Genomic DNA, 12,199 nt, shown 5'->3' with positions numbered 1-12,199 from the left:
CGACAACTACCGCTGGGGAGACGAGTATTGCATCAACCAGCCGCGTGATGGACGTACAGTGCTGCGTCTGCTTCAGTTTGACGGTGACCCGCAGTCTGAGAGTGTGTATATGTGGGTGTCGTTGCTTGTTCTGTTCTTCCTGTTACGCATTATTTGCGTGATCTCGCTCACAATCGCGAGCCGTGCCAGGACTGGATGAGGTTGCCGATAGCAATTCGGATTCTCGTGGCGCTTCCTCCCGTTCTGTGCTGTGGTTGTGCCGTGAGTTGGGGCCTGGCGTGCTTTATGCAGGAGTCATCCTGGGCAGCTGTGTCGAGTGTGTGGGCGTTTCTTCGCCGGTGATTCACTGCGTGCACCTCGTGTCTCAGACGTTCTCTCCTCTTTTTGTTTGGAGTTGCGTTGCGGAGTGGAAGGGGCGCTCCGTTTCGCCTCCTAACGTCCTTCTCTGTTGCCCGAGCGGCGCCTCTTGTTGGCGTTCGCATTGCGTGGCGTTTAAATTTCGGCGCATTCGCTCGCGCTTCGCTGCTTTTTTTCTTTTTCTGGGCTGTTCGTGGGCACTACGCTGTTGTGCCGTCGCGGCTCGTTGCCACACCATAGATGACTGTTTCGGTTTCTCTTTCTCGCCCTGGGTTTGAGCCTGTGTGATGTGTGTGTTGCTGGTATGCCTCTCCGCGTCTTTTGGGGCTCCCCTTCCGCCTCTCAGTGGTGGGGTCAGACATTGGTATTCTTTTCGTTTTCTTTTAGCTGTTTTGCGCTCTCCGCTTCGCCGATTGAGGCTGAGCGCATTTTTCCCTTTCAACTTTGTGCGGCTGCGTGTGTGTGTGTGTGTGCCTCTCCGACATTCCCGTCCTTTCTTCTCTACCGCATTCGCCTTTCGCTTTCATCGCTTCATGCACTGCAGGCGTTCCTGTTGGTCTTGTCGCTCTTTGTCGTTTCTTATTTGCTGCCAGCCTACCTCCTCCTTCACCACTGCCGCCGTCATGGATCCGCGTGCACGGCGGAGCGGCGGCAAGCGATTCGCTCTCGCTTCTTGCTGTGCTTCTCGTGCTTTGGTCCTTTTCTTCCACCTCTGCTGCGGAATTATGAAGAGAGTCACTGGCGGGTGGGGGGCGAGACACCGCGAGCTCAGCTGCCGCGCTGAAGGAAGAAATACGAGCGGGTGAGAAAGAAGGACCGGTGCCCTCCTATAAAATGGACGAAGAGGTACTTACGTGTTGCAGTGAATTCGCTTCGGTGGGGTGGTGGTATGCGTCTCTCTCTCTAAGTCTCTCTGTGTGCGTGTGCGTTGAAGATCGTTGATGTTTGTGTGCCCTTCACCGTCACCCCCTCTTTTCTGTTTCTTTGGTGTTGTTGCTTGTCTTCTTCTTATGCGGTGGACTTCTCTTTTTGTCCCCGCCGGCTCCTCTCTCTGTTCTCGGTGTCTCCAGTCGCTGAGGTGTCCTGGTGTTCTTCCACATCTTTGTGCTTCGTCTCTCCTCTCATTCCTCCCCGCACGTCCCCCCCTATTTCTCTTCTGCTCTGTGTTCATGTGTAATAGCAGAGTGAGGGGAGAGGGGGGTAGCGGTGGCCGTGGGGATTGTAATGAGGGACAGCTCGGGGGAGAAGGGTACGTGCATCCGTATGTGCGTGTGTGGTCCACGCTGCAGATGCTCTCTCCTGCTCCTTTACACCACCCCCCTCCTCTCTCTCTCTGTGATTTTGCGCTATTCTTCTTCGTCGCTGCTTCTCAGCTTCCCCCCTCCTCTCTTGATTATGCGATTCACTTTAAGTGGTTGTTTTATTGTTCTTCACCTCTGTAGACGTCTGTGTACGGTCGCGTGTGTGTGCATGTGTGTGTGTATGTGTATATCTGTTTTTTCCCGTCATTTCGCTCATCACAAGAGCCCGCACGCGCACATTCTTCATCGATGCACACCCGGGCGTGTGTGTTTGTGTGGGTATGGCGTCTGAGTCGTGCTAACGAAGCCACTCTCCAACAAGGCAAGACAACGCACCAACAAGACCGTGAAACCAAAAGCGAAACAAAGCATGGACAGCTGTGATGTCAGTAGGATGATGATGCGCCTTCTTCTCAGTCGTTTGTGGACCAATCGGCTTGCCGCCGTCTCACATCTCTGCTAGCTGCCTCACTACCCACGCATTGACTTCGACACCGTCGGTGCACTGCCCAGCGCATCGCACTCGTTGTCCTGAGGTGCAGCGAGAGAGGAGGCAGAGGTGGAGGGCTTGCGCTGCAGCGGCAGTCCTCGAGTGCACTTGTCTGTCACCGTCTCGGCTCCACTTTCGCAGCCGCCCCGTCTCGTGCACCCTCCGCTCCCCCTTTCTCTCTCGGCTCCCATCCTCCCCTGCTATTCGACTGCCTCTCCCCGTTAAGCGGCGATCGCCATTCATTTCCTCTTCATCTCCTCTCCTTACCTCACCTCTCTGCTCTCTCGGTCTGTAAACAAGCACTCAACCCACCATCCGACACTCGCGCGGACCGCTTACCTCCTTCTGCCCGACCAGCACGTCGCACTGCCCTACTTCACGTTCCCCCATTCACACCCAGATGCCTCTCTTAAACAGCGAACTCATGGATGAAGGGAACTCCATCAACGTGGCGGACCCAGACTTTACCGCCAGAAGCGAGCGCCAGATCCCTTCCTCTCTCAATATCAGCCTCGAGATGCCACCTTCCACCGCCAACCTGGACTCCGACACGCTGAATACAGGCAGCGTGCCGGACAGCTACTCGCTGCCGCTGTCGTGGCGCAAGCTGAGCTACAGCGCCGGCAAGAAGCGCATCCTGTGCGGGCTGACGGGGACTGCGCTGCCCGGGCGGTGCCTCGCGATCCTCGGGTCGTCCGGTGCCGGCAAGACGACGTTCCTGAACGCGATCAGCGACCGACTTGCGTCTGGCGGCGCCCTGAGGCTGAGCGGGCGGCGCCAGCTGGGCGATTGCGAGCTCGAGCGGCACTTTCGCAAGGCGATGGGGTTTGTGACCCAGGACGACATCATCTCGCCGCTGTCGACGCCGTACGACGCGCTGTGGTTCTCGCTGCGCACGCGGCGCGGGACGGGCCGTGCAGAGACGGAGGAGCGTGTGCAGGAGGCGCTGGATGTACTGCGGCTGCAGCACTGCCGCAACACGAAGGTTGGCATCCCCGGACTGGAGGCTGGGCTGTCTGGTGGCGAGCGCAAGCGGTGCAGCATCGGGATCGAGCTGATCTGCGACCCGAAGGTGCTGCTGCTTGATGAGCCGACGTCTGGGCTAGACTCCGTGACGTCTGCGAAGGTCGTACACCTGCTGCGCCAGCTGTCGCGTATGGGCCGCACTGTGATCTACACGATCCATCAGCCGACTGCGGAGGTGCTGTCGTACTTCGACGATGTGATGCTGATGACGCAGGGCCGCATTGCGTACCACGGGACGATGGCGGCGTCGCTGGACTACTTCGAGTCTATCGGGTTCGTGTGCCCGAGCAAGTACACGCCGACGGACTACTACATGACGCTGCTGCAGGACAGTGCGACGAGCAAGATCTTGATCAAGCGTTGGAGCAAGTACCTGAAGAACGGCCCCCGCACACCGCACAGCGCCGCGGTGCGTCTTGCGAAGAGCCGCCGCGAGTCGTCAGCTGCGCGGTTCCTGGATGCGTACATTGTGAAGTTCGGCAGCTCGCCGGTTGTGCAGTTCTACGAGCTGACGCGGCGCACGCTGATCGAGATCTCCCGTGATTCGGTCTACCTCTTCTCGTACATGGCGCAGGCGGTCTTCTTTGCCGTGGTCGTGGGCCTGATCTTCTTGAATCTGCGCGCCAACGTGGAGGGCATTCAGGATCGCCAGGGCCTGCTGTTCATGATCGTGATGAACCGTGCGATGAGCTCGACGTTCATCATGATCAACACGTTCAACAATGTGCGCGCCGTGTACACGCGTGAGCAGCAGGCCGGCGCGTACTCGCCGCTGATGTTCTTCCTTGGGCGGAGTGTCGCTGAGTTTCCCGTGCAGATTCTTGCAGTGCTGGTGGAGAGCTGCATCCTGTACTGGATGGTGGGCCTGCATCGTGCACCTGGGTCGTTCTTCTACTACTGCGGTGTGGTGGCGCTGCTGTCGCAGGTGGCAGCTGGACTGGGTTTTGCCATCTCCACCGCGTGCCCGTCGCTGATGATTGGCTCTGCCATCACACCGCCGATCTTGATCCCACTGGCTCTAGGCGGCGGTCTGTTCGCGAGTACGGACCGTCTGCGGCCGTACTGGTACTGGATTGAGAAGCCGTCGTTCATGCGCCACACGTACATTCTCTTGATGCGCAATGAGCTGTACAATGTGCACAACATCACGTGCGACAACCGCCGCTGGGGAGACGAGTATTGCATCAACCATCCGCGTGATGGACGTACAGTGCTGCGTCTGCTTCAGTTTGACGGTGACCCGCAGTCTGAGAGTGTGTATATGTGGGTGTCGTTGCTTGTTCTGTTCTTCCTGTTACGCTTGATCACCGTGGTGACTCTGACGGTGGCAGCTCGTGCGAGAATGTAGTGGTGCATGTGTCTAGACTGGGTAGTTTTTGGTGTAGATAAAGCGGCACGCGACTTGCTGGTGTTTGGCTTTGTGGGGAAGCTGGCAGTGTGAGGGCGGCGTTCCCATTGTGTCTGCCTGCGAATGCCGGGTAAAGGGGCGGGCAGAGCAATAGTGGGTGTTGGCAGTTTGTACTCGTACAAGGAGGAGTGATGATGGCTGCGGTAGACCAATATGGGATCTGGAAATCCCCCCTTCCCGCACGCTACCCCATACGAATGAGTTTGAGTGCGTCTTATTTTTCATATGTTCTATTTTTTCTGTGTGTGTGTGTTTACGTGTGAGGGCTGAGCTGCACGTGCCACCTCTCTTGTGAGGTCGTTTCGCTGTCTCTTGTTGGCTCGCATATGTTTTCGGCAATGGTCTTCCCTTTTTTCTGCTTGTTACCGTGAAGAGGACGGGCTACCGTTCTGTTCGCCCAACTCGAGATGCGTGCAAGAGCTTGATGTGGCAGGATGTGGTGTCTTTCGCCTCTCTGTGCATTGCGCTGCGTGTGTGGTGGTGGGCCTTTGTTCTACAACAGTTACTGCCTGCTGGCGCGCTTCTCTCTCGCTCTCCCCCTCCTCTCGGCTCTTTTTCCCCTCGACAAGAGGGAGGAAGCGAGGGGCCCTCGCCTGACCGCGTTGCGTATGCGGCGCTGCTTTTTCCTTTTATTTTAAGGGGTTTCCTTCACACACTGTGGCCTTTACGCTTTTTGTAGAGTGAGCTTCTGGGGTGTTTCGCTCTCCCTGCCACTCTGGACCTCTTCCCCCCTTCCTCCTCTCCCCCTCTTGCTTCGCTACTTCTCTCTGCCACGTGCGGTGGCCTATATTTAAGTGCCGCGTGTACTGGAGTGGACTTCTTCGTCCATTTCTCCTTGTGTCTCTCTCTCTCTCGTAGGCCATCTCATGGTCATCTTTTCCCCTCCGTCCCCTCCGTGTGCTTCGTGCGACTCCGCGCCTCTTTCACGCTTTCTTCCTCTTCGGTGTATCTTTCGGCGTCTCGTGTCTGTGAGTGTGTTATGCCCGGTGCCTTCTTCGTTTCTCTTTCTGAGTGTTTTGCCAGAGCTCTTGCTCTTTGCAAGTGTGGCAAGAAGGCACTGTTGCACTCACCAGCGCACATCCAGGAGCGTTTCCCCCTTCCTCTTCTCACAGTCACACAGTCGCATAGTCGCGTGAGTTACGGTTGCGCCACCGCTCGCGATGTTAGTTGGCTGAGGTGTTCTTTCCCCGCGCACAACACGACCTGCTGTGGGGGAGTTGCGTATTTTGTGCGCTCTTTTTTCGCTTCTTGTTGACCTTCGTACCCTACATCTTGGCTTCATTTGACTACTCCATGCAGACGCACAGACGCTCCCCTCCTACGCCGGACTTTGCGACCGCTTCCGTGGGCGCCGTCGGTGTCACTCTCTGCCGTTGGGTGGCGCGCACCGCTCATTACGCACCTCGTTTGCCTCCGTGTGATTCTCCAACGATCTCCTTTGATTCGCCTCTTTCCCTCATCTCCTCTTGTGGGTGCGCCTGTTTAGGCTTTTCAAGCGATACGGAGGAGTGGGCACCAGAGGGGGAGCGGTGGAGGGAGTAGGAGTTCTTCTCGAGGCGAGTGCGCGTGCGCCTGTATGTGTGCCTGTACGACGTATAGCGAGAGAGGTGCTCAGTGGCGAGCACAGGGACGCTCATCCGTGCGTGCAAGCACACGCGATACGGCACTCGGACCACCTCGAGTGTGCGGCTATATTTTATCCCCTCCCTCCACAACTCTCCGTTCTTACTCGCAGCTGCTGTTGTCATCATCCCGAAATTCTCGCCTCGCACCGCTCTTCCTCCAACGATATGGCCGATATTAGGGCAGGCCAGCTTGGAGAGTGGGTCGAACACGTTTTCCCGTCACCGAACTCCCCACCACCACCACCACATCTTGTCTCCTCGAAGACCCACAGGAGGCTCTCTGCGTTTGTATGTGCGTGCGCATCTCTGTGCACACGTGGGTGGCGGTGGCGTCGTCATTGTGTTCCGTCCTTGAAGCCGCGATCCTTCGTCCTGTACGCGAGGGTCCGGTCCTCGTACCCACACTGACGATTTCTACCCCCCCCTTTGCCTCTCTGGAATGTGCATTGGCGCTGGTGTGTGTACGTGTCTTCGTGTTCGTTTCGCTTCCTCTCTGTCAGCTTCTCGAAGCCGCGGTGAGCAGCAGTCTCCCACGAAGAGGCGCGCACGTAGACACGGACAAGCCGTGGGGCGGAGAGCTGGAGAAGCGGATGATGAGGGGCGAAAAGGGATCCGGAGGGGATTGCACCTCGGGGAGGACTGCATGTCAGCCTTCGCAGAAGTGCGTACAACGAAGGACGTTATGCAGGTGATGTGTGAGCTCGTCACGAGTGTGTGTGTGTGCTCCATGGAAAGAATGGCGCTGTTGGTGCGTGTGTGCGTTCATGCATATGAGTCCCTGACAATGGGGACGAGTGGGCTAGGAGGGAGGAACGGGAGAGGTGGAGTCAAGCCGTTGTTTCCTGCTCCTCCTCTCCTCCTCCCTCTTTTCGTGTAGCGCACGGGGTTAAACTGCTGCTGCTATGCATCTCGTCTTCTTGGCGCGCTTCTCTTCTCCGTCTTACTCTCTTTATTCTGGTGACCGCAGTGAGTGCGAGTGGTTGTGTGTTTGTGTTGAGAGACGACATCGGCGTCGGAGGGGGACGAGGGGGACTCCCGTTGACACCCGTCGCTGCCGCTGCTCTGCGGCGCAGGCCACTTCACTTGCGTTACTCCTGCGTGTCTCCGTCTTCCGACCTCTGGCCGCGAGCCCTACGCACATACACCCGCTTACGCTCCGGTTTTCTCAATTCATGCGCGCTCTATTTCGCAATGTGTCCCACTTTTCTGCCTTTCTCATGAGACTGCACCGTGGCGGAATACGCGCCACAATGCATGCGTTGCACAGTCAACAGCGGCAGCATAAGCGCGTGCGAGAAAGTTGCTGCCCCCCGTTGGCAACGCCAGATCACCTTGACGTGACCCCTCGGTGCTGAGGGGATGCATGGAGGCATACGGCACAGCCTGTGTAAGCGCTCGCCTCTCTTTGTGCCTACGGGCCTGGTGGCTGACGTGCACTGCCAGGTGTGCCTAGTTATGCCTCCGCTCGTGGGAAGGGTGTTGCGTCAGTTCCCTTCATGCCCGCCTGTCACGACGCCATTCGTGCTCCCCCCTCTCACCCGCTCAAGGGCCTCATTTACCCATGTCCCGCCCGCCTTCTCTCCCCATCCAACTTGTCGCACGTCATCACGCAGACGCAGGCAAGGCCAACCCTCCCCCGGTTGATCGCTTGTCGTTGCTCTGTGTGATCCCCTCTGGCACCGTACATTCCTTTCGCGCAGGTGTTTTGCTGTGTAGTGCTGAGTGTGCATGCGTGCCTGCACGGACGGTGCACTGCAGTTCTCTTCTTCCTCCGACATGCGTGTGTAGCGTGCGTGCCTGTGCTTGCTCTGTGCTTCGCTCGCTCTGTCTCCTCTCCCCTTCTCTATACACAGGCAGACGGGAGTAACACGACACCATACATGCATCACAGAGACTCAAAGGGGTCGACAACGTTCCACCACTATCAACATGACCCTAATCCACAACGACGTGCTCGTCGTTGCCGGCGTGTCGGTGTGCAACGTGTCATGGTTTATTGTAGAGGCGCACAGCCTGCTGCTGGCCTCCGCCACCGCTGATGCGGCGCGCATCTCTCAGCAAGAGCAGCGACGACAACAGCAGCAGCAGTCACATGGTGACGGCATGTGGACGGAGGACGAAGGGGTTCAGCTCGACTTTGTGTTCTACGACGCGAAAGTGAGCGCCATGAATGATAAGAGCGAGGTTATCGACTACACCTTCCTCACAGCGCAGCCGCGGCCGTTACAGGTGCCTGGCGAGGCTCTGGCAGCGTACCAGGCACGACTAAAACGCTGGATGGAGGCCTGCTATGCGTCGTACTACGCAGCGCACTTCATTGCCCACCTGCGCAGCGCCTCCCCGGCGCTCTTTCTCGAATACGACTCAGTGTCGAAGCTGATTGGTACGGCAGACGGGCAGCGCCCAGTGCACGGTCTTGTCGCGCCGACAGTGGACGTCAGCGGCGACCATCTCATCAGCTTTACCATACCGCTACTCCTCACAAAGCATTCACTGAAGGTGTTTCAATCCTTGAGCAACTTAGCAGTTCTCTATTGCAAGGTGTCCCATGCCAAGTGGAGGCCATCTTATCAGTTGACTGGCGTCGAGGTTGACGTGCACGCATGCTTCCGCACGGCTCAGCGGACTGGGAGGATTACTCTCATTGCGGAGTCGGTGGTGTTGCGCCTCCGTGATGCTGCTGTTGCTGGGGAGGCGGATGCCAAGACGGAGGGAAATGCTACCGACTCTCTCATCCCATTACTGCATAGCTGCGTCAATTTGCAGGGCCTTCCCCGACTAACGATGGCGCACCAGCGCGCCGGCTTTCTGGACTACATTCCACGGCTGGAGCAGGCGCTCTACCGCCGCATCCGCGAGCCGTTGCACTTCATGAAGCTGGTCCTGGGACTCATGGCGGACTTTGGCAGCCCGATCGACGTCAGCGTGAGCTGCAGAGAACTGACGGTGCCGGGTGACGGTACCACACTGCCGCCGCCGCCTTCACCACCGATGCCTAGAACGGCCATGTTCTGTGCCGTGGATCGCACCACAAAGTTGAGCTTCACCATTGGGCTCCATTACCAGAGCGCTTATGACCTTCCATCAGTGGAGACGACGTGCAACCAGTATCTGGACGCCAGACACGGTGCAGCGGTCTCTCGCCGGGTGAGGTTCTTAAAGAGCCCCTCGAGTATGCGCACGGATGACGACGGCTTCCTCGATATCGAGGATTTACGCGTCACGGTGGTGCACGCGACACTCGAGTGCATGTCGGCTTCCGTAGCGCTGGCCTGAGCGTGCGCCAGGATACGGCGGAGAAAAGCGTGTGCGCTGCTGAGCTGACAGGCATTTTTTTCCTCATGCTCTCGCTGTGCTGCGAGTGGGTGTACTCCACGTGTCTTTGCGCTCATATGTCGTGTTGCTTCCTGCTGCGCCACTCCGCATCGACTCCGACTTCTCCCGATATCTCTGACTCTTGCTTGCGTGCGCCACATCGATTGTCGCCATGGATGCAGTGCATGCATGGCGGTGTTTAATCTGCGGGCGATGCAGCAGGCCCGTCTCTAGGTGATGCACTCCCACGTCCTTCGCCGGCCGACGCTCCCGCACGCGCGATGGCAGAGGTAGAGAGACACGCACACACACAACACACATTCTCTGTTGCTGACGCGTATTACGCCCTTCTTCTGCATGCGCTCACCTCTCAGAGAGTGTCCCTCTTCTCAGCTCCTTCACCTCTTTCCATGTCTCTCTTTCTCTTGCTTCCTTCTCTCTCTACGGTGGCTGTTGGGCACGTGCCCCCCGCCCCACCCCCTGCCACAGCTATCATCGTTGGCCGTTTCTTTTCTACCCTGTCGTGCACACACGTCTCTCTCCTCTTCCTGGGACAGCCCCACATGCGGTCTCTCGGTACGCATCGGTGCCATCGTCTTCCGTCACCTCCTCGCGCATGCCTCTCTCTTACTCTCATATGTAAAGGCATACACACAGGTGTTGAGTACGTCAACGGAGGGCCCGCTCACTTTAATTTTGCTGACTTGCCGAGTGTATACGTGCCTTCTTCTCGCTGTCTCCGTGCATGCGTGCGTGCCATTGGCTGAGAATCTTCTCTATTCCCCCCCTCCCTCTCTCTCTCCGACGTTGCTTCTCTTTCTGTCGTCGTGTGCATCATCAGCGCTTTTCCTCGATCGCTAATCACCACACACCCGTGTGTCTGCGCTCACACGCATGTGCCTCCTTTCGAGGCATCCAAAGCAGAAAAAGGAGCACGAACGACAGAAGTGCGCGCTCATTGTTTTTCAAAGACCGCCCTCTCGCGCTCTTCAGCACTGACTGCTCAGTGGACCAACCATCCAGTGAAGCACCTCTGGCCAACGCGCGTTTCGAGCCTGCCTGTAGGTGTATTCCTTTGCTACATCAAAACTGTTCTCTCGTTCCTCCACGTCCTCGCATTCTTAGAAAGCTGCTGAGAGGTTTACCCACCACCCCGCCCTGGTGTCGTTGCTGTGCCTGTGCGTGCCGTCCTTCCCTTTCTTGTTGTTGTTGTTGTTGTTTGTTCTTCTGTTTTGTACGTCTCTCTCGGCGTGTGCGACCTCTTTCTCTCCTCCGTTAGTGCGAAGCGCAGCCGGTGTCTGGACATGAAATCGTGTTGGTTTGCTTAGATCCCGTGCTTACCTTCACCCACAAACATACACACCGCGCCCTCTCCTCTGACGGTTCTGGTGCCATGCAGGACACACTGGGGGGTAACGGGTGCGGTAGTGCCAGGCCAACACCCGTTGGCGGCCTTGATGTCCTCACGCTGCAGACCATCAATGAGCAACAACTCATTATCTTTCGCCAGAAGGAGCTCGTTAGCACGCTCAAGGAGCGCGTCGAGGAGCTGGAAGACCAACAGCGAGAGGCCGACTTGAAGCTCACAGAGGCTGCGCGCAAGTCGAGCGTGAGCAAAGGCACGCTTTCCTACGAAACTGAGGTGCAGCTGCGACGCCGCGCAGGGACGCTAGAGGGCGAGAACAAGAAGCTCAACGACCGCGTCGACAAGCTGTGCGCGGAGCTGAGCATCACTTCAGAGCAGCTGTACGCTCAGCAACTACGTGTTCAGAAGGAGACCGATGTGTGGAAGGCAAAGGCGAGCAACGCCGAAGCGAAGAGTGTCGCCGCCGCGCACCTTCTAGAGGCGATGGACAAGCGCAATCGAAAGCTATTTAACCAACTCGAAAAGCTCCGTCGTGAAGGTGAGGTTACTGCATACGAGTGCGCGCAGTGGCGATCACTCGCGATCACCGCAGTCAGTCATCTTGATCAGGACAACCGGCGCTATGCAAGTGACCAGATTAACTCCATCGAGGAGGATGTGCGCCGCTATGCGGTAAATCGACTTAGCTCTCTGCGCGTCGCTGCATCAGCCTCTGTATCGCTCGACAGCGAGACGCCGGAGGAGGCCCGCAAAATGTGGAGCCGCAGTGCACAGCTCCCAAAGGTGCATCCCATGCCGGACGTTCTTCCGCAGCAGGAAACGGTGCACTCACTACTTCACTTGTCGTACCCGCCGCCACTCTCACCGCCGCTCGCCCCCCGGTTACCCCGACCTGCGGCATCGCGCGCACTGTCTCTACTGACATCCGAGCAGGCAAACACGGAAATGCAGCCGTCACCACCGCCGCCTGCCGCCGCGTCGTGTCGCTTCCACACAAATATGGGCAACTCGCCGTCAACGTTCAAGGAGGTATGTGCGACGCCCTTCCTGGCGGAGGCCAAGGTCGGGACGAACGTCGTCACATCGCCAATGCAGGACGCCTACCTGCACCTCAACTTGCTTAGTTCTGTCGAGAAGGGAGGCGTCACGTCCCACAACCCGCCACTCGCCACACGATGCGGTCCCTCAGACAGCAGCGTCGAGACGGAGGCTGGGCGATGGGTCTGGACGGTGCCGAGCTCGTACAACCTCGACTCATTTGAAGGGGAATTCGACCATTTCAGTAGACAGAGTCCTGCGGAGTCCGCGTGA

At 57.9% G+C, this 12,199-nt stretch overlaps 3 protein-coding genes across 3 annotated transcripts; all 3 read left to right on the top strand.

Annotated features, from left to right (window-relative positions):
* Nucleotides 1-2,548: 2,548 nt before the first annotated feature.
* Nucleotides 2,549-4,522, top strand: LPMP_060080 (ABC transporter, putative; the record flags this gene model as incomplete). Its single annotated transcript, XM_010705589.1, has 1 exon — nucleotides 2,549-4,522. One exon carries the CDS (start codon nucleotides 2,549-2,551, stop codon nucleotides 4,520-4,522), a length of 1,974 nt encoding a protein of 657 aa, XP_010703891.1.
* Nucleotides 4,523-8,136: 3,614 nt separating this feature from the next.
* On the top strand, nucleotides 8,137-9,483 carry LPMP_060070 (hypothetical protein; the record flags this gene model as incomplete). Its single annotated transcript, XM_010705588.1, has 1 exon — nucleotides 8,137-9,483. One exon carries the CDS (start codon nucleotides 8,137-8,139, stop codon nucleotides 9,481-9,483), a length of 1,347 nt encoding a protein of 448 aa, XP_010703890.1.
* Nucleotides 9,484-10,915: 1,432 nt separating this feature from the next.
* On the top strand, nucleotides 10,916-12,199 carry LPMP_060060 (hypothetical protein; the record flags this gene model as incomplete). Its single annotated transcript, XM_010705587.1, has 1 exon — nucleotides 10,916-12,199. One exon carries the CDS (start codon nucleotides 10,916-10,918, stop codon nucleotides 12,197-12,199), a length of 1,284 nt encoding a protein of 427 aa, XP_010703889.1.

The sequence above is a fragment of the Leishmania panamensis genome (assembly GCF_000755165.1).
Source record: "Leishmania panamensis strain MHOM/PA/94/PSC-1 chromosome 6 sequence".
Classification (NCBI taxonomy): Eukaryota; Euglenozoa; class Kinetoplastea; order Trypanosomatida; family Trypanosomatidae; genus Leishmania; species Leishmania panamensis.
The sequence above is the reverse complement of the archived record's forward strand: the minus strand, read 5'-3'. Positions and strand labels throughout refer to the sequence as shown.